General features: G+C 38.7%; 1 protein-coding gene across 1 annotated transcript in view; it reads right to left on the reverse strand.

The window, feature by feature from the left end:
* The window catches only part of csmd2 (CUB and Sushi multiple domains 2), a 248,411-nt gene that overhangs the window by 114,274 nt on the left and 112,365 nt on the right, over window positions 1-21,772 (reverse strand). Inside the window, exons 6-12 of the mRNA XM_069177064.1 lie at window positions 21,214-21,326; window positions 19,250-19,327; window positions 14,577-14,664; window positions 13,331-13,455; window positions 9,015-9,136; window positions 5,418-5,521; window positions 3,287-3,399 (exon numbers count right to left, since the gene is read on the reverse strand). Of these exons, the coding sequence (XP_069033165.1) occupies window positions 3,287-3,399; window positions 5,418-5,521; window positions 9,015-9,136; window positions 13,331-13,455; window positions 14,577-14,664; window positions 19,250-19,327; window positions 21,214-21,326 (743 nt within the window). The remainder of the gene's footprint in view (window positions 1-3,286; window positions 3,400-5,417; window positions 5,522-9,014; window positions 9,137-13,330; window positions 13,456-14,576; window positions 14,665-19,249; window positions 19,328-21,213; window positions 21,327-21,772) is intronic.

Here is a 21,772-nt window from a genome sequence, read left to right on the forward strand (position 1 = left end):
TGCAGATCTCTCATATTTTCTTCATCTCTCTCTCCCTCTCTTGTGCTGCTAATGTACCCCCTCTGCCCCTCACTGTGACAAACGTAGTCACTTGTGCTGTAAGCTGACGTGAGCACTTTCTGACTCGGAACACACAAACACATCCACACCTCCACGACCACCGTTCTTCCTTAAAAACCACACATGCCAAATTTCATTATCACAAGATTTATGTATCCCTCTTTCGTTCACTCACTCTTCTTTCTACTTTTCTGAGGTTGAAGAAAGCAGATGGGAATGCTGAGGCATCCTATTGAGGCAGCTGGATGGGGGGAAACACAGAGAGCGAATAAGCTCATCCATCCAGGAAATGATGGCAGGGCCTAATACGATTTTAAATCGCACCAGGGGTGATGCTGGGTATAAATCCATACTCAGTCCTAATGATGATCATCATTTAGAACACATATTTAGAGCTCACTGCTGTTTGGATGTATGGCTGTCCTGAGGCAGCCTCATTCACAAGACAACTCATTGATCTTGCGTGGAAGTCACCTTTAAAAGCGGGGATGCTGAGAGCGAGTTTTGAGGTGAGCCTGACAGAGAAACAAGGGGAGGATGAACTGAGGGAATGTTGGAACTGGATCTGAAAGAACGTTCCAGCTATAAGACAGACACAAGAATACGTACATACTAATATGAATGCATAAAATCACTCGATCAAGCACTTGAGTGCTTCTCAGATAAGGCCTCTCTGCCTAAAGGGTCCCCACAAGTAGAACTTTAGAACTGGAAGTAATAAATAACAGTCCTTTAAAGTGCCTGCCTACATGAGTTTAATGGGCCGTGTCTCATGGTGTACATGTGTTTGTAAATGTGTATATTTTGTGTATGTGGCAATTACGTATACGCCGAGGCAGAAGTGAATGAAACAGCAGTTGATTCTCATGAATAAGTGAAGAGACGTAAGGGCATATTTGTTGTCCTCCTCTGTTTCACATTTCACAATAATCCGCGCACTGTAATGGGAATCAGACTCACATTACTGTCAATAACTACACTGCAATCTCCTCAGGCCTCAGATGACAAAAGGACTTTATTAGTCAGGTTTATTGATATAACGCAATATTGCATACAATATTCATTTTTCTATCGATGCAGTTGAAATTCATTTAAATTTTTTGAAGAACTTGAAAATCCAATCATTTCTAAAGCGCATTGGCAAGTGAGCCAATTAAAAAAAGAAATGGTCAAAGTTGACATGTAAGGTGTCTTAACTGCTTCACTACGTCCACTTCTTTTTTTATCCAATACCATTTGCCCTGTTAAAATGATTGCATTATGCCTTAATAGAAACTCAACACTTCCTGTATCTGTTTGAAATTAAAAGCCCTCAAGTGTTTCAGTAGACAGAAACCCTTCATTTCTTAACAAAGCTTTTAGTGTGAAACATTTGCAGGAATGTGTTGGGACAACTGTTGAAAACAGCATGATTACATTGTTAACTTTATTTAATTAAATAAATTCAAATATCTGAGCGACATTATTAATTATTTTATGGATGTAAACTTGCCTCTACAGTGGTTAAACAACTTCAGAAATAAAGCCACAACTTAACAGTGCGCACGGCCGTGTGTGCACTCTAGTAGTGTAGTAGCACTACAGCCCTGCTGTTGACCTAATTTAAGAGTGCATATGATATAATAAATGTGAACTGAAGCAAGAATCAAAAGTACCAACCTTTGGTATCTTATTAAAAGGTACCAAACAAAGTACAGCTTTGTGAACGAACGGTTAAACTGTACAACATGTTCAACTTTCAATAATAATCTCTTTCCGCTCTGCACTCTAAAACCTTCACTACAGGAAAAAAAAAAATCAAAAAAGGACAAAATGCTGTGTCCATCGTGTTAAGTACCGTCCTGCTGGTGCATTAATTTACATATGGATAGAAATAAGTCAAAATGTTTCCTATCAAACACCCCCACTGTCAGTATAAAGTGCTACTGTAGTTGCAGGCGTTACATCTTCAGAAAGACTGGGGCCACTGCAGAGTGTGTGTGCAACCCATACTCTGATATATGGGTAAAGTGGGAGTGTGTGTACTGATATGACTGTGTTTGCAATTACACTTGATGATCAGGCTTAAAATACAAGTAATTGAGAATGCAAATTAGATTTCGGGTGCTCCAATCTGGGAGGTGAAGTGGTTCAAAGCGTTTCTTCCCCTTCATTAAGTAGAACTCATTGTTTTAATTACACTTTGGTTCAGCATGCTGCTCCACTTTCGCTGTTATTTTTACTGATGAAAAATAAGCATCTGCAGGCGAGGGAGACGAGTCACTGTGCTTCTGAGAGGCAAACAGCAGACTTATCCAGAAGAACCCTGGCAAACACACCGTACGCCCATACAAACACTGAGAAGCAGAACACACACGATCACAGACCCACACTCACACTCCTTGTTGTATCTCATCTTCACACATGCATGTAAACATAGCAGTTCATTTTTTACAAGTTATCAAACTTGTGATAAGTGGTATTTTATTGTCCTGACTTATTAATGTCTAAGGAATCAAATACGACACAAATAATGGATTCAGAATAATAGTCAGTGCAAAGCTGCAATGGAACCAGCAATTTGTGGTTTCATTTACGAGTAGTTCTTCAATTGTCGTAGAGTTGAAAACAACTTTCCTGAAGTGATCCTTTGTGACTTTTTTAGTTCTGTTGATTTAAAGTCTTTGTAATCTAGCTGGATTTTGTGGTTGAATCATGCCATGTGGTGCATGGAGGTAACGGGGCCTTAAGAACCTTACCTATTATGTTACGATGCTAACACGTTTCTTTAAAAAAGTCTTTAATGAGACAGATGCAGCCGCTCTGATCCCTGGGTTTTAGAAACTAATCTCAGGATGAAGACTGATGGGAACGACACCGGTATTACAGCCAACTGAGGAAAAATGTGTTCTGTTAAAGGACATTATGTGAGCTTTGAGAAGTGAATGCACAAAGGTAAATAACCCCCCCAAAAAAACTTGAATTCTGTTTGAGGAGACTGGATTTGAATTCTAAATACAAGGCACCTGGAAATTTTGTCATTTTCTAATTGACTGGTATTGAGTCTGTACCACTGTGATGTTCATTTACAAAATCTCCCCCCAAATAAAGAACTTCAGATATGCACATGTCATTCTGACATCTGTTAAGATGGTTACGTCAAACAAGTCGAGCAACCCTTTTCAAAATGTAGCTTGTAATCTAAAACATCATTCTGCCTGAACAAAAAGGCTTGTTGCATACTTACCTTCATAGGAAACCTTGAAGCCCAGGGAGCCACTCGTATCATCTGTTTTGAAGTTGAGCCACATCTGGTGACTGGTGCTCACCACAAGATCTGGAGTGGTGGTCCCAGAGAGGCTACAAAACAACATGAAAAGAGACATTTCTTTCAATGCTGTATGTTTGAGCTAAACAGTATATATACTGTGACAGCAAGGTATGTCTAATACAAAACTCAAATAACTTGTTTCAGTCCTTTTACGCCTCAAGTGTCTCAACTTGTTGTGACTTTATTTGCCAAAAGCCCTGTCTCCACTGCGTCATTAAAACCAACAATACCAGGAGTTGTATATTTGACTATCTGACTTTTCTCATCAAAGCAAAGTACTTTAAAAACTGTTGCGAGCAACTCTAGCCTCAAACTTTTTTTTGTATTCTCCCTCTTTATTTCAAAACAGCTGGGGACAAGAAAGTGGAAAATGAAGGCGAGATCAGTCAATGCCACAGAAGTAATTTAATCCTATTTGAATAGTAATTCCACCCAACTCTAATTAGGAAGTGTATAACTGCAGAGTAAGTGATTAAGGGTTATAATTTTAGTGATGGGACATGGTGAATGGTGGGAGTGGTAGTAGTGTCTGGATAAGTTGAGTTTATGCTTTTGTCCTTTCTCTGAGCCTTTTGGTAATTTGGCGAGTTTCTCTGAACTTATATGTACAAGTGGGAGGAGAGATTAAATGTGTATTGTATCCCAGAAAGCACCAGAGTGCTGGTCAGAGATTATGGATGTTTTAGGGTGCGCTTGCATTCCCCTTTTTTGGCTTCAATTACAAAAAATTTAAAAGCTTAGTGACTCATTTTTCAGATGATGTCTAACCGGATTGTCCCAAAGAATTCAATTAATAACAACATCTTATAAACAACATCTTATAAATGACTGCAGTATGAGTGACTGTCATCCAACATCCAGCCAGACTCATTTGGTCAGAGCATTAACAAGCTACCTGAGAGCTAATCACTGTCTAAAATATAATTTTTAATATTATTATATTCAAGTAGTCTATTTGCTTCTGACAATTATGTTGTTGACAAATTATTCCACTATCAAACTAACAGAGAACAGTGTCTTCCAAATGAACAAAAAGAGGGGATTCGATTGGTTGTGACTCACTGTCTATTAACCACCACATTTATAGCTGTGCTGCAGTAAGGTAACACGTCTCTGACCTTAAAGTTAAGGAAAAATAATTCCCTCCACCCTGCACACGCTTGCCTGCACCACTGATTCACAAAAATATAGTCCTGAGTTTAACAGTGCTTAAAGCTGCAGTATATTCTCCACTCCTAAATTGTGCCACTGTTTGTGTGCAAGAGTGCAAGGACTGAATTACTGACTCCACTTTCACACCATCAAGAAGTCTATGAGGGGAGTGGAAATCCTTAATTGAACAGATTAAGTCATTTTCAGTGTTTGTTTTTGTGCACAGAGATGTGTGTGTTGTTAGTGTATGCGCAAGGGCACGGAAATATCAAAGTGAGGAAGATCCTCTCACATCAGCAAACTCTTCCTCCACGAACCTCTCCCTCATTTATCTCCAACCTCCTCCCAGTTCCCACCCCGGCAAGGCAGCCTTGCATAAAAGTTGATCCATAAAAACTTTATTAAGGTGGTAAATTTCAGCACAATTAATAACAACATCCTGCGAATTGTTATGGAGCATCTGCTAACGCAAACTCCATTAGGGGGCATCAATATGCAGCATGCAATGCTGCACCGCATGGCTGCAATCTTGATTTTAACACTGAAAAGAGAGATGATTGACAATGTGGTGCGACATCTATTTTTCATGCATTGCTGCATCAAGTGGTGATGAAATGAAAGAGAAACTGTATAACGGCGGAAAAAGGGCTGGAGGGGAAAGGGAAGAGGGAGAGGGGTGCTGCCGGGTGCAGGGAATTGGAGGAAAAGGAGAAGAGGCAAGTGTCCCACAGAAGAAAGGCAGAGAGGAAAGAGAAAGCAAAATACAGAATATGATTACATGGACCATGACGAGCAAAAATGAAAATGACTGCTGACTGAAAAAAAAAAAAAAAAAAAGTTACAGAACAGGGGAGATTAAAGGCCAAAAAAGATGGAGGTGAAAGGAGTCACTCACACATGGAAGATGGTCTTCTGGTCTCCCACCAACTCGCCATCTCCCACCGTCAGGGTGTCATAGCCTCGCTCCAGGTCAAAATCCTCAAATGTCAGCTTGATCACCTAGACGACAGTGGGGACATCACCAAGACAACTGTGAACGACAGATGCTTGAACGCTCCTGAAGCAAGGTGCAGAGAGGAGCCCTCATCCCATCTGTGACTTTCAATTCCTCTGTCCATCAATCTGTCATCCATCAGTCCCGCTTGAATATTTGCACGTTTCAATGCACACTGATGTACCAGCTGTGTGTATTGTATGTAAATTGTCTTTTTTTTGCTGTAAATATCAACAGATCTCATCTGATTCCAATCCTAACTTTTACATTTTGTTGTGTAAATGAACACAAAGTATATGATGTATACATGACCGTGAAATTATCCTATATTTGGTTAAGTCCAAGCCGAGGGAAGCAAGGGTCAACTCCAACAAAAACAGAAAAACAAATTAGTATAATGATGGTAGTGTAAAATACTGATAGAGACAAAAATGGAGTAATATGAGAGACTAAAATATAAATAAATAAAAAGCAAAGCAATGACTGTCTTTGTCTCCTATTTTAAATTGGCTTCCACTGATTTCCGCCAAATTCGAAATGTTTTGAGAGGGCTGAGAGAGCAAGGCCTAATGAAAAAGCTTATATAAATGCAAATTGCATTCTGTCCTACGTTAAACCTCGCGACTAATGAAAATTGCCAAGGTGGAGAGAAAAGATTGATGGTGTGTTGGCAAAATAGGTCAGATTGCTCGATAAATAGAGTTTCATACCGCAAATTCATATCCCATCTGCCTGCCAGCCAACAGGTCGGGTACAGAGGGGACAGAGAGAAACAGCACAGGACAATTTAAAAAAGCACAGAGACCATATCGTGAGGGAGTCGTGACAAACTCTCCTCACTGATTTGGTGAAGCAATTTGTGCTGTATAGATCATAATATTCTATTTGAAGAATCTTACTGTCTATCACTGCTGTTCTTAATCCTGTAATCATAAAATATTGAAGTTCACATATCATTTTTGTTGGCTGTTTTGATTATGTTGCTTCTCTTTTTATATATCATATTTCTCCTAGTTAGTGAGAGGCAACGGTATTACAGGGGTGCACAAGTAAGAATGTGGCCTTGCGACTTCTGATCATTAAACCAGCTTTGGACTGTACCATGTTTAACTGAGGACAGGGTTGATTTAATCTGTTAGAATCATGCTGTGTTCAAAATGCCGTACTAACACTCACTAGTTTGAGTGGATAAGTTTGTTCACAGTGTCAAGTATGGAAACATGACTACAAGTATCCAAATGATGCACTCAAAACGGTCCAAAAAAGAAGTGTGAAACACTAACATTTTCCCCTGAAAGGGTCATCATCTTGGCTGCCAGGAGGAAGGGGTGAGACCACTGAAGAAATAATTTGATAATTAAGGCATCTGAGGAAGTTGCAGCTGCTGCAGAACACCACACAAAAGTGTGTATTTTTCACTAAGTACCACCATACTGCTGTTGGACACAAGCCATTAGTATAATTATTGCGTGTGTTCAACAGAGGGCACAAAAACACATTAATTTCTGGGTAAAATAATCAAAGCTGCAGATATGTTGGAAGGTGATGTATTCATATGCTGAGGTTATTTCCGGTCAGTGCAGAACGGCAGTGTGCGGTTTGAGACAACACTACCCTGTCAAAATTCAACTAATACACAGGTAAGAGTCCTAAGCAATGCCTTTATAGAAAATTTGACAGATTTATATGATATACCCATTTGTAAAAGCATTCTTAGGCACATGTATCTGTCACTGTAAGCAGCATTGTTGAACTAAACATTATGTATGGAGGGCATTGTTGGTTTGTCGGTGGGCTGGAGGAAACTTCTCAGCTGCTCCATCGCCTGTATTGCTGGATACTTATCTTCATTTTATTATTCTGAACAGCCCAGTGATGCCGGCTAGCATCCTTGTGTGTTATCTTTTCACCAAAACCGCTACACATATGTTTAAATAATCTAAAAGTGAGGATACTTTCAAAAATATTGGCCTACATAGTTTGTATTCATATCTTAAATTCAACAAAAGTGTAGTAAACAGAAAGAAAAAAAAAACACTGAATCAAATCAATATTTCATGTCACCAACATTCGACCTTAAAAGCACCGCCTGCGGTCCTTGGTACGTTCTGAAACTTTTTTTTCCACGCACAGTCTTTCAAAGAACTTTGCAGGTAGGTTGTTTCAAGCATCTTAGTTGTTCTGCGGATTTAGGCTGGCTGTGACTCTTAACCTCAGTCTGACTTGATGATACTTTGATAAGAGTTCTGCAAGGCCCAGAAGAGAGTCTGTATGTTTGAGGTCACTGTGCTGATGCACAATGAATTTGGGGCCAAATAACACCTCCCTGGCAGTTCTGTGCGATGGATAAAAAGGTACCTAAAAGTTTTGCCGAGTGCTTTAAACTTGATTTTGTTTGTGATTTCTGACGTGATGTCTGGCATTTTGGTTGTTTCAGAACAGAGACCCCAGTGTCCCAGATGCTGATGAATAAACACTTGAAAGGTTGTCAAATAAAAACAGCCACATTCGGTATCACATTCAGGACATTATGAAGCAGCAACACTTGACAAAAACCGACATCCATCATGATGTCATGGGGTTTGGATTTAGGTCTAGAAGAGCTTTGTCATGTCCCGGCTCCCTTCGTAGTTCCGCCCCAGTCTCCTGCCTGACCTAACATCTCCTCTGGCTGGGCCTGTGCGGACGGGCAGGAATAGAAGCCCATTACGTCCCTAAACAGAAAGAACAGCCTCGCTCCATCTTCATCTGAAGCAGACACAGAGCGAGAGAAAGCTTAAAGTGCCAGTGTCTGTTTCAGCAGGCTGCCCGTTGGGTATACCCAAGGGTGTTTTTGTAGACATGCAAGCAAAGGGTGGGGGCTGTTGGGAGAGTGTGCACTGTATCTGACTCCCCTTCCTGCCTCGCCTCTCACCTCAAATAGCCTCTCATTTACTCGGCACAGTGCAATAAGAGCAGAGATTTGTAAGACCGTTTTTGTTTGACTTCAGAGAAGGATATTTGGCAGGAAAGCAGCTGAGTGGCCTTGAATACAACTCCAAAGTCAATGGACTGAACAGAATGGCTGTGACACTTTCATGATATCCTCCAAGCATGCTCTCAAAACCTCTCCATTACTCTCCTGTCCATTTCACTCTCTTCCTCGTTCCCTCACCCCAGGTGTTTCTAACAACCCGCTTTGTCTTTTGTTGGCACAATTCCAGTGTTCTTTCATTTTCCTTATCTCCAACATTTTTCAATGGGAGAGCTTCTGTCTCATGGCGTGTTGAACAGCCCCCAAAGTGTCCTGCTGCAATTATCAAAAGCATAAAATGAGTCATGTGTGTCAGAGAAGTGCTTCCTCTGGGGTTCCTCCCTAACAGGTGTGAACGCATCAATCAGCTGCCTTTCAGTTTGCTGGCAGCTGAAGACACCACTTAACACTCCGCTGGTGATTACAATAGCAAAACTAAATTAACAGTCTGCTCTATTACTTAAGTCCCATGTTTAACATTTTACCTTCGATGTGTCTGTCGCCATGATGACCCAAGTGCAATTAGCGTTGTTGTCGTACTGAACTGGGTAGTTTGGAGATGTGATGACACCACTGGGGCCTCTCAGCTGACCTCCACACATCGGTGCTACAAGACAAGACACAGAAAAAGGCAAATGTTTGGTCAATTAAAGTTTATGCACACACTCTCTCTGATGAGTAAATCACAAAAGACATAGCATGTGTCAAAGTCTCTCCTGTATTGGCTATTAAATTGGCCACTTCCCTTCTACATTCTGTACATTTCATATTTTGCTTGTGCTTGAAAAAACTATGGGGGTTTCAAGACATCCAACCATTGACTATATATAAAAGTGGACGTAGCTTCCGGGTCTGAAAAAGTAGGCCCATGTGGAAGGGCCCTAGACTGCAAAACCACCAGGGCTGCTAGGGGTTGGCTCCAAAAAAGCTCTGGCTCAATAGACTCCCATTCAACTTCTCTCATCAAATGCAAAGTCAATAAACTTTTTCCACAATTTCTTATAGTGTTGTTAGTTAAAGTCGCTCATTCTCATTAGTTTCCTGGTGGTCCATCTAAAAATAATACCGTCATTAATTTGAAAATAAGCTTCAAAAAGCTGTGTTTTGGGGGGCGTGTGTATTTGATTGACAGTCCTGTAGTGCTGTCTGGTTTGCACTATTACGTACGTAAAGTCGTTGAGTTTCCAATCAGATAGAGTCGGATTCCCACTAGCTCTTCCCCGGATCTTCCAAATATGGTCACTTCCAGCTCTGAGCTGATTGGAACTAGTACAATGACAACGGCCAAAATCCAAACTTGAGGCCTCATTATTTCAGTTCAAAACCCAGTGGGTGACGTCATTGTTGGTTGTCACTTTTTTTCAACTCCATTTTTTACCAAGAGACATGTGTCATTAAGAGCATCCAAATGTCTAACAATTAAAAGTGCATTTCTTTGACTTGGAGAGATCTCAGTGTTTCTGAATGAACTGTCGTGGCACGTCTGCACGGGAAGTGTTTCCACCGCATTCTTCAGTTCTCCATCCAATGCACTTAAGACAGAACATATACATTGTTTAATTAATACAGTTATCTGCACAGAACACTTAGTGGCTCAGGTTGCATGTGTGTAGCGTGAGTGTATTCTTAAAATTCAAGTATTGTGCGTGTTACTACTGTGATAGGATGCTGGGTCTGACCACTGCCAAAATACAGGTGACCTACTTTGGATACTGTGCCTGAATGCATCCTGTGTCGACAGACATGAAGCATTAAAGTTGCTTCTCCACCAATGTGCTGCATTCTATGCCTCGTGCATAGCCATTGAGCGAACATCGTTTTATAAAGATGAAGTGTTTTGACAAGTGGTTGGTAATGATATCTTTTTTTTAAACACAAAAACATCCAATTATATAGCAAAGAGCCATCTAAACAAACTGCAGTGCTCTCTCTAAATACTCGACTTGCCAATTTAGTGTGGCAGCATGATAAACAGACTAATGAAAGATCCAATCAAACCCATAAATTAGCATTTTTACCACAGGTCTAAAGCAGACTGGAGAGAGGATCTTTTTGTAAATATTGTGACACTCCGTAATTTATCATAACAAGACAACAAAGTAGATGATTTCATACTGTCTGTATGATCCTCTGCTATTGTTGAAATGGGACAAAATACATTTGGCAGGTTCTGCATATCTACAGCAAACAGTCATGAGAAACAAAATATATAAACAACTGATTATGAATCAGGTAGCGCACTTAGATATTCTCATTTTCTCATTGAAAAGAGTAGAAAACTTGAAAGGACAAGGTGACTTTTTTATCGAGACCTGAGGGTGTCTGCATGGCAGAACTGTTAAACACCTCCTTTTAAATTAGAGCACAATTTCTAATGAGTACTTTAAGGAAACACAGTGTGTACATATGGGAAGGGGAACCTGAACGCATTTGAAAGGGTCTGAACTACCCTGCTTTTAATGAATTAGGTGAGAGAGGTCCTTCGGGTGCTCGGGTCCCACTCGGTGGCTCCACCCCACTCGCCCCAAACCGCCCCCATTAAAATTGAAAAAGAACTTTGCCGAAGTTAAGAGGAGAATAAAGTAATTAATATGAGTTGCGCTGACAGGGAAGGTGACCTTGACGAAAATAATACAGCAGAAAGGAAGTCCATTCAAACTATTGTATCCTCTTTATGTCTTTAATCATGAGGATCAACATGTCTGATACACCCCACCCTGTGTGTTTGGTGACAGATGTGAAAGTGCAGCAGCATTTGAATCCAAAGAGTTGCAACAGTGCGAGAAAAAAAAGGTGTGAATGAAAAGAGAACCGTGAGTTTCATATCAAAAAAATTAACTTGCTGCCGGAGATGCCTTTTTTTTTTTTTGTTTTTTTTTTTGTCCCTGTGCTAATGTTAGTGCTGCTCAGTTTAATCATGACAAATGCTAATTTAGGATACAGATTTTCAATTATTCCTTGATCATGTTTAATCTTTATTTAAACACGGTGAGGCAGAACAAAGGCTCAGCACCAAAGGTTAAATGAGGATGATGGAATAAAATATTCTTAAAGGGAAATTTCGCTGACATTGCGCATGTGATGTCAATTCAAATGTCTCTTTACACAAAATAGAAAAACAACTACATATGATGCTCCATCTTACGCTTGTAAAAAGGCTCAATCACTGTTTTTTGTCGTTTTCTTTTTTAGTATGAAGAAGCGAAGACGGAAGTGTCAGTGTGAGGCCGTCAACATTGTTTGAATTCACAAATTACCCAGACTATTTTCTGAAACCCAGGTGACTAACAATAGTTTAATAATCCTTCGAAGAGCTTGATGCGTTCTATTGAATCTGAGTACACAGAATGCTTCTGCATTCATTCTGTTGATTTTGTCTGCAGTGAGATCATCCATAAATGTCAATGTGCCAGCTCCATTGCCACCGCCCAGGCCATAACAAAACCACTATCACGTTTGACAGAAGGGAGGTGGCACGCTTTAGGTGATAAGCTCTTCATTTTTCTCTCCACACTCCTCATTTCAATAGAGATGTTTTTTTGTTTCATCAGTCCACACAACTTTGTTCCATAACTTTTAACAGTTTCTTTTTATGTTTTTGCAAACTGTAAACTAGCCATTCTTTTTTGAACAGAAATTAAACAGGGTTTGCATCTTCCTCTGCGTTATTGTCATGTGTTCTCTTAATTGTTGACAAGGAAACACATACACCCACATCTTTCTGTGCAGTCATAAAAAGTTTTTTTTCACCATGCATTTTTTCTGCTCATTCACACAACTTGTACTCGTTGATCTAACAGGTCATCTGACATTTTGATCATCACCTATTCCTCCCTCATACAGACAGACAAACTAAACCTCAATCCAAATGGCAGCTCTCAACTCTGAATCTCGTCTACAGCCACAGCTGAGCATCAATTTACAGTAAGATGACACACAGTTGCCCATTAAGAAGCCAAGTGTCAAATTACTTATAAACCCTAGTAATTTGGGCATTGTGTGATAACAAAGTCGTATCACAAACAGATTTTTTTCAATATTGACATAAACCTACTCAAATTAAAGCTAAGACGGATATGTTTTCCATTATATTATATCAAATACAATGAAGAACATAAAATGTTCTTGATTGGTAGTTATGGTCTGAACTCTGATGAATTGAACAATCATCCCCATCCCAAAACATGCTGCTGTACATTTTGGAAATGAAAGTCAACCCACTAAACTAAAACACTAAAGTATTGGCCAGTATGCTGAATATTTATAATTTTTTTTTTTTTTTTTTTTTTTTTTTTTTTTTTTTTTTTTAGAGCAGGGTTTTTCTTTTTTAAGCTTTAAAGGAACACACCCTTCAAAATAAAACCACACATTGATATGTGGTGCTCCAACAGATACCCATCATTTAAACCAAAAAAAGTAAAAAATCAAATCTATTTTGATTAATTCAGTTTAGTGAGCCTTGCAAGTTAAGTTAAAAAACTGAGGACCACATTAGCACCAGTAAAACTGCATCGCAAGTCTTGATCGCATTTCCTGCCCGTCACAAAATGGTCACTAGTGAAGAAGACGTGATTGATAGGTGGCACGACGCCCACCTGGCAAAACAACAGGAAGAAAAAGAATGCTGGCCAAAGGCCAAAGTCAAGCCAGTCACAGCTAAAATGGTGAATACTGACTGAGCACCTGGACAAAACGACAGGAGACTCACAAGCAACAAGAGTTCAGAAATATAAATAGAGGTCATACTGAGTCTGCTTCCTTTACAGATATGCATAGATGGACCTGACATGTCAATCCTTACCTCTGCAGATGGGCCGATCATCACTCCAGCCTACATAGCTGTCTGTCACTCGGAGACAGCTGATGCTCTTTGAGCCCTGCAGTTCATAACCCTCGTCGCAGGAGAAATGCACTGTGGCTCCTCGCCTACAGTTTGACGGCACACAGAGAAAACACATCAGCACCGCAAACCTTCCCTCTAACCATCTCTATTTACCAGCGGGGCTTTAGACGAGGTGTTCACAGGGAAAAAAAATAATACGTATATTTTCTTTGCCTTCCCAACTGTGATTTTCCAAAAGTGCTGCATTGTGGGAGAAGGGTGATACCTCATTTATCTGTGTTACAGTTGACCACTGATAGAGACAATGACTGTGACAGGAACAAAGCTCCATCATCCCACCGGTAATATCTCAGAGGCAGCCGATTAATGTGCAGTGGCTCAGTGTGGCATTTGTTTTAGTGCACATATTTCTCTGTTTGGTTTGGGTGCACGGGCTTTATGGAGCATGGTTTTGGGTAATGTGCTCTATGCTAGAACACATTTCAAGATTCAGTCTCTGATTTGGTAACAAGACCCACAAGTGTCCACAATAGCTCACTGCTGATTAACACTGAACTGTGAACTGTGTGAGGTTCCATTGAATCAATGGTTAACTTGGAGATTACAATAAATATGGGACAGATTTTTTAAAAAAAGCCCAATTTCAGTAGTGTGGCAGTCCAAATATTGTAACATGCATTTACTCATGTCGGTTGTTCAATTAATAAAAGGCCACATTTTAAGGAAAAACTAATTTAAGATAACAGAAAACAACAAAACCTACAATTTTGAAGAAAAATTAGAAGAAACAATAATTTAAACGTAATATAATTCCGTTTTAATACAAGACAACTGAACTCAAAACAAATGCATTAAATATTGAATAAAATTATAACAGCAAACTGTCAAAGCTTCCGAACGTCTTACACAAGATAGGATTGAACCACTAAAAAATCTGTACCTTTTTTTTTTTTTTTTTTTTTACAAGCCATGTACCTATATAGTGTATAGCTCATACCAAAATAGTCAAATTACATAAATTATAATGCAAAATACAATCACAACTTGTCTAAAAGGAAGGTAAGAAAAAACAGATGAGCAAATATGTCTATCAGCCAATTATTGCTCAGGCATGATTGGGCTGATAGACAACAAGTTTTTAGCTATTAAGTTGCTGTTACTATTTAATTAACAGCTCCTGAAATACATCTTAACTTGTTTTTACCTGAAGTCAGAGCCTTTTCTCTTTCCTCGATCAGGAATCCCGGGATCTGGACACATGTTGTGTCCCTGTGCTACACCCATCTGCGACACTAACAGGGAAACACAGAGAGAGTAAAATAATTAAGTGCTATCTGTTCAGCCGTTGGAAGTCTAAGCTAAAATGTTTATTCTGAAATTACTCCATTAACAATGTTTATTAAATAACGTGGTCTTAAATGTATTTCCAGTCAGAACATGACATGTATATAAAGTAATTTCAATTTAATTTTTACGAGTCTGTTGTTTGCTTTCTGCCCTCTGGTGATAAATAGCAACTTCACCATATAAAATAAATGTAATAGTAAAAAAATATTTAAAGATAAAAAGGTTAATGACTGGAATTTAATTGGTTGTAATACCTGCCTCAGCCTTTGTTACATGAGATGTGCTTGACATTTCCATTGCATTAACATTGCATACATCAAGCGTTCACCTTTAAATGCTTAACATCATCAAATACATGTTATCTTATTGCACACTCCTGGCGGTGTTCGGTTAAATCATGTCAGCAGGTGCCAAACAGTGGAAGGTGAAGTGTCAGAAGGATTAAACCTGGCCGTCCAGGAGAGCCCTGACTGACTGAGAGGGGTCAAAGGTCTGCCGGGCCCAATCAATGTGACACCTGCTCAATGGCCGGGATTCCGGCGTGAGGTAAGACAGCAATTTATATAAAACAAGGCTTACTGCTGTCAGGAGACGTGGTAAAAGATAACAAAAAAAAAAAAATGTTAATAATGGCTGAATAAACAGTAGATGTTACAATGTTAAAAACTAGGAGATATGGGACAAATATGTGTCAGGCTACATCACAAAGCTTTAGATGAGATCATGTATTTTGTGTTATCAACACAAAGCACTATGATTATATTTTAAATAATTCATTGCAAGATTTGCATTTGATTACAGCTGCAAACAATGTGGGGACAGTTCTAGTTGAGCTACTCAGCTGTTGAACGGGAGCGTAGGGAGTGATAGAATTAAGCTATAATTTGAGAGTTTTACTTTAAAATTGTAAGTAAAAATTGCTTTAAATGTGAGAAAAAACATGTTATAAACATGAATGGAAAAGACAGTTCTGCGTGTTAAAAAGAGAAGTTGAAACTAAGAGTTTGTCGAGGTCCAACAAGTGGTAACTTCAGAAGACTTCCAGGGTTTAAATTTTATTTTATAGTTTTGGGGGATATTTTTTTTTTTTCACTCGCTGTAATATTTTCCATAATGTTCTTGTTTTTGTTTTGTTTTTCCATTTAGAATCACAGTCCATCAAATACTACATGAAGAGAAAGTGAAATGTAAAGTGTAGTCATATAAAGGAAACACAAAAACATTACATCAAGCAAATTAAAGTAAAGAAGACAACAATAGATTTCTGTGACTGACAGAAGGGATAAAAGCAAATGGGATGCAGAGGTGGATGGAATTAACTGTAAATGGCCTGCAGGCAGTAATGCAATCAGTGCACCTCTTTTTGCTCAACAGGTTGGTGTTAAACCCTTAAACATCCATCTCTCTGTGTCCCTCCACTCAGGTGACTCAGCTGTCAGGCTGTTAATGTTACAGATGTGCGAATAAAGCAGAATGGGATAATGAACAGTGAACTCAAACGGGATGAGAGAGAACAAGGGCAAGGAAGACATGTTGAAAAGAGAGACCAATACAATTACTGATGTCCATTTGGCTATTAGAAGTGCATCTCCTGCACAGACTGTGCGTCCTTTGTGTCTGTGCCGCCTTTGACAGCCAGCAGTTACCCTTTTCTCTGGCCGAGGAAGAGAGAAAAAAAACTACAAAATGACTTTGAAGAATAGGTGAGACAGGTGAAACGCTGAAGAGGACTGTCTGGCAGCTTCTCCAATAGACATACAAGTTGTGGAGACAATTTTTTTTTTTTTTTTTTTTTTTTTTAAGTGTAATGGAATTCAAAGGCATATTCAATGTGTCTCGGATTTTTCCTGTATTAAACCTTGATTCACTGGTTTTAGTAATTTTGTACAGCAGCTACAGCTACAGCTCATCATTGAGCATATCACACATGGTCATTATTCCACTTTTAAGGACATGGACATTCGTCAACACATTGTCATAAATCATCAAATTTAAAACTATTGTTTTTTTAGAACACATCTTGCTTTTTTTTATTAAAGATTGCACAATATGGTCCCTAATCCTTAGAAATTCCTTTGCCAACACTGAACAGCTGATAAAAGGAAGTAAAGTAATTTGTATGATTCGGACAGTCTGAAGAAACTGGAGTTTTTTTTAATTGCTCAAATAAATGAACTAAATACAGAAATAACTTGCAAAAACACAGAATAATAATATAAGGAAATGAAATAACAGTTGCAATACTTCTACTGGTAACAAGAACATACTAATGATTTAAAGTGAATAAATACTAGTAGCCTAGAAATAAATAAAAAATAGGCACATTTCTTAAAAAAAAAAAAAGGGGTAGAAGTTATGGAGCCTGGAATTATAATTAAGGGCAGAGCAGGCTGTAGAGCTATATGATAATATCCACTGACATTCAGCTTCTGACAAGAATCATTAGCTTGTATTTACACAAATTTAGATCAAATATAGAAAAACAGTATAAGAAGCAGGACTTGTAACACTAACAGATATACCCAAAACTGACCTCAACAAATCAATTTCTTATAAACATAGATATTGACAAGCCATAAGGCAAGTCAAAAAATGATGCTGGAAGATGAGATCTCACCTGAGTGTGAAATCTCTGAGTTTGAGCCACCTTAAGATGATATAATGTTTCTCCATTATTTTCTTTACTGGACATACACACATCCAGTAACTCCTGACCTTACTTATGGGGCGATAAGTGGCCACTGACCTAACTTGTCAGCTCTCTCAGCAAGCAGCAGAGAGGCAATAGATTGCCGTTCCCCAACAGCATCACATAGAGCAAAATGACAAGCCTTCTACCTTGGAAATCAGAAGAAGTAAAATAATGTTTAGTAAAACCGTACTTGCTACATACAAAGACCTGGGCATTTAAACACGAATAAGCAAAAGTGCATGCTGATGCCTTTCATCAGGTTTCAGGTCATGGCTGTAGCATATATTGCAGGTGCCACACTCCCGCTGTGGCCTGCACCAGCATGAATAGAAAGCTTTCACATCTGGTGGACACGTGGACACATTAAGACTTGCCAAGGTGTAGAATGGATTCCCCCCCCCCCCCCCCCAAAAAAAAAAAAAAAAAAAAAACAGAGATTTGTTTGTTGTGCATCATTTGGATCTTTAGGGTTCTTGATTTCAGAATTATATGACAGCGTGCCTTTTTCAACCCCCTCTCAATCCCACCTCTCCTAGAAAAGATGAACCGGACAGCCCTCATTTTCCCTCTCTCCCAGCTGGATGTCAAATCACACCTTCTGGGCAAGACCTCGAGCTGTATGGAGTAGCAGGGTCGGTGAAGGGCTTCGGGTCAGACTCCGACACAACCGTGGTGAGGATGGTGAAAACGAACAGCTTTTCTACTTTTTATGTCGCATTTAATTAGCTATTTAAAAAACTATCGGTTGATGCCTGATCTCAAACTTGTTACTCTTGCAAGGCTGCACTTTACTCCTGGTTTTGATTGCTAGGTAGAAGCATATAGCTCCCTCAGAAAGAAATCTGTGTGAAAATATTGCAGGTCTGTGTTTTTTGCCTTTTTGTTCAAGGAAATCCATTCATGTTTTGACCGCCCAATGTGTAAATTATTTTGGTTTTCCTCCTGTCTTTCTCCTCTATTTAACTAAGTTAATAAAACAAATTTAAAAAAAATGTAGGAGATAATAAACTGTATTCATCAAGGGCTCCTTGTGTCAAATAGTCTGCTACCATAAAGCCCTTTTGCGAAGCAGTGAGACTCTGAGGCTTTTGTACTGTTGTTAACAAAAGCATAATGCAGGTGGATTAATTTACCACAGCAAACAAGCACCTACATCATGTTCAGTTAAATTGTCAGGTTACTAAAATCTAACAAACACCAATCACAATCCAGAATATTTAGTGATCATGGTGTAAACCATGATTACCACTGTTTGTTTGTATGATATGTGTGTACATGCTCTGAATGTGTTTGTGAAATTACATGGTTCTCTAATAACCCTGGTAAAAAGTTGTTTTGACCCATGCAAGAAAATATCTCTTTTTAGCATATTTTTATAAATTGAATCGCCAATACAGTAGTTTCATTGTTTCAGTCGACTCAAATTGACATGGAAAAGTAGTACCAAGTAAAGTGAAGTCCCTTTATCTTGGCAGAATATTGCTGGGGTCAAATACAGGCGAAAATCTTACACGTTAACATTTTAGAAATAAGTATGTACATATTTTAAGTGGAACAACTGCATTATTTACAAATAAGTATTATACACTCTCACTTAAAACGATGCCTGATGGAAAAATTATATAAAGAGATTTTAGTTTTGTGTAAAAAGTACAATAAGTTCCACCTTTGTGGGACAAAGAAAAGTTGACCAGTCACTGTAATGAGTCTGTAGTGTTGTGACAAATAACTGTATTGGTGGCCAGAAGGCATCCGATCCCACTGCCAGGGTTTTCACCTCAGTTGCAATTAAAACATTTTCAGATTTAAAAAATATTGATATAAAGTTTGTAACTTACACACTGATATCTTGTGGTGGTTGTCTTTGCTAGGCAACATCTTCACGCCTCGAGACTTGAGTTCAGTCATCTTCTTCACTGTAGGGGGAACATAGCAGAAAGATGTATAAAATAGCAGAATATATATATATATGTGCAATAGTACACCAGTGGCTAAATGTCTGCAGCATGGAACCATACATAATATAATCTGTACTATACAGCACTGCTTGCTGAAGTTATGTTCACATCAATTCTGACAGAGCAGTTGACAATGAAGTCCTGGTTGAAAAAGGAAAATTAGCTTTGTATGAAAGTAAAACTCAACTTTTTACATTGAAGGGATCTGCACATAAAACTGTTTTAAGTAAATCCATAAAAGTCATGCATTTGTTCACTCTGTGGAGGAGATCTCAACAATGTGCAATTTCTTTGTCATCTTGTGGAACAAAGGGTCCTGAGCAGAACTTCATTTTTCGATTAACAGGATCAGAAAGCCGGGAATATAAGAAGGACAAAAAAACCACAAATTTCAATTGAATAAAACAAAAAAATGAAGTTTAAATTATTGAGTTTGGTGATAATTGCAGGGGAAAAAAAAGTCATCACTGCAAACTAAAAAGCTAATTTAAATGCATATTTATTCACTAATTTCAAAAACGCCATCAGCACTATCTGTGCTCCCCTTCAAACTCATCCTATTTAATTACTTTGACGGTTCCTGACAATGGAACTTTACTTGTTTGGCAAATGTGTCCTTTGCTCTATTTCAGCTGCATTTGAATTCAAAGCTAATCTGAGTCATGTGTCAAAAAGTCTGTTTATTATGTGTCTGGAGTAGAAATGACAAAAAATAAGTTATTTTTGGATTTGTTACCCCAATTACAAAAGTATAAAGAAAGGGAATTAGTAGGTTCTAGTGAGAAAACAAATGCATTAGGTGCAGGGTTTGATGGGGTGTGGCTGCTTCCTGTTACACTGAAGAAGAAAAGAGAAAACAAAAGAAAAGAGTCTAAGATATGCAATCTCTTCATCACTCCAACAAGCTGCTGCTGTGAAATCCATGGGCTCTAATAATTAGAATGGCTAGTATGGAGCGGGGGATGGCAGAATTGGAGTCAGTGTTTAATCTAATTAAATAATTAGTCTCCCATTTCTCTCTGATCTTCCAAACATATTTATCTAACATTGAACCTGTAATCCCACAGGCTCACTAGCTATCTTTTCCATATTCTGCATCCATCTCTCTCGTTTTTTCCCTCTCTATTCTTTCTCTTTCACCAACTCTGACATTTGCAGAGGATGGATGGAGGTCAGATCCTTTGAGATCACCTTTTTTGTGGACAAACTAATCCTTTTTTCCTGCTCATCCCCTCTCAAAGGTGACCTCTGAACCGCTAAGAGTAACGGGACAGGAAATGGATGCATGGTCCAAAGAGAATTGTGTGTGTCTGTGTGTGGTTCTCTGCATGTAGGCGTTTGTGCAATTCTGTGGCACTCTAAATTATCCTGCAGTCTTGTTTTTTTCTAAATTCTAAATGTCTTCTCCTATTCTGCCCAAATGTTTAAATTATTTTATTTGCTGTCTGCACATTTTCAGGGCTGGTAAAATATTGAAATGATATTCAGGGTTTAAATGTTTTTAACCTGATTTAATTTTAAACAAGGGACATGTTGTGATTCAAGACTGTAACTAGCGGATTTGTATCTTCTTACCGGGTTCAACATATTGAGCAAATCTCAGGTGTAAAAAATAGAAAAAGTTTATCATCTGGAGAGAGTTCAGTCTGCACTTGAGAATTGTTCTGTGGGTCTTTATAGATATAAGGACTGATACTTGGCGCAACCATGACTATTAAAATCAAATATCATGGATATCACACCTCTTTACAAAGCTGAACCTACCACCCAAAATAGCTGAGAATATCATCTGTGAATTATTACTGATAGTCACTTTAAAATATCAACATTTCTCTTCATCTTACCTTGGTACTGAGCGCTGAAACCTCTCAACTTGTGGTTGCCATCAGAGGTAAAGTGGAGGCGGAGCCAGTTCTTGCTGCTAATGATGGGCGAGGGAAGGTTGGGGCCAGTAAACCTGTAGACAGAGAAGAGTGCAATAGACTATTCGAATATTAAAGTTTACCTTTTCAAATGTGAAGGCAGCAGATTACAAATTGAAGAGCTCTAGCATACCCTGTATAACCATACATTATCTTAAGGTAAAAGGCCAGGTATACACCAATATCTGCAGCATCCGTGTCAGCACTGACACACTTCAATCGTACATGAACTCAGCTAGTGAGTCTGTTTATGTTAGCTATGTTGTTCACTCTGTCATGTCATTGTGTCACTACAAACTATGTGTAAGAAGGTAACCATATTAGGTATAATAAATTATACTACACATAATTCCTCTAGTCAAAACTTAAGCTAATGATTTTCTGTGAATACAAATCTAGAACTAATTTCTCTCATATCTGTCATTCAAAGAAAGTAGCATTTATGCAATCCATTATCTTTCCAATAAAATCCAGCTCAACG

The sequence above is a fragment of the Embiotoca jacksoni genome, unplaced genomic scaffold, assembly GCF_022577435.1.
Source record: "Embiotoca jacksoni isolate LCO1_2020_lvr unplaced genomic scaffold, fEmbJac1.0.p SCAF_7, whole genome shotgun sequence".
NCBI lineage: Eukaryota > Metazoa > Chordata > Actinopteri > Embiotocidae > Embiotoca > Embiotoca jacksoni.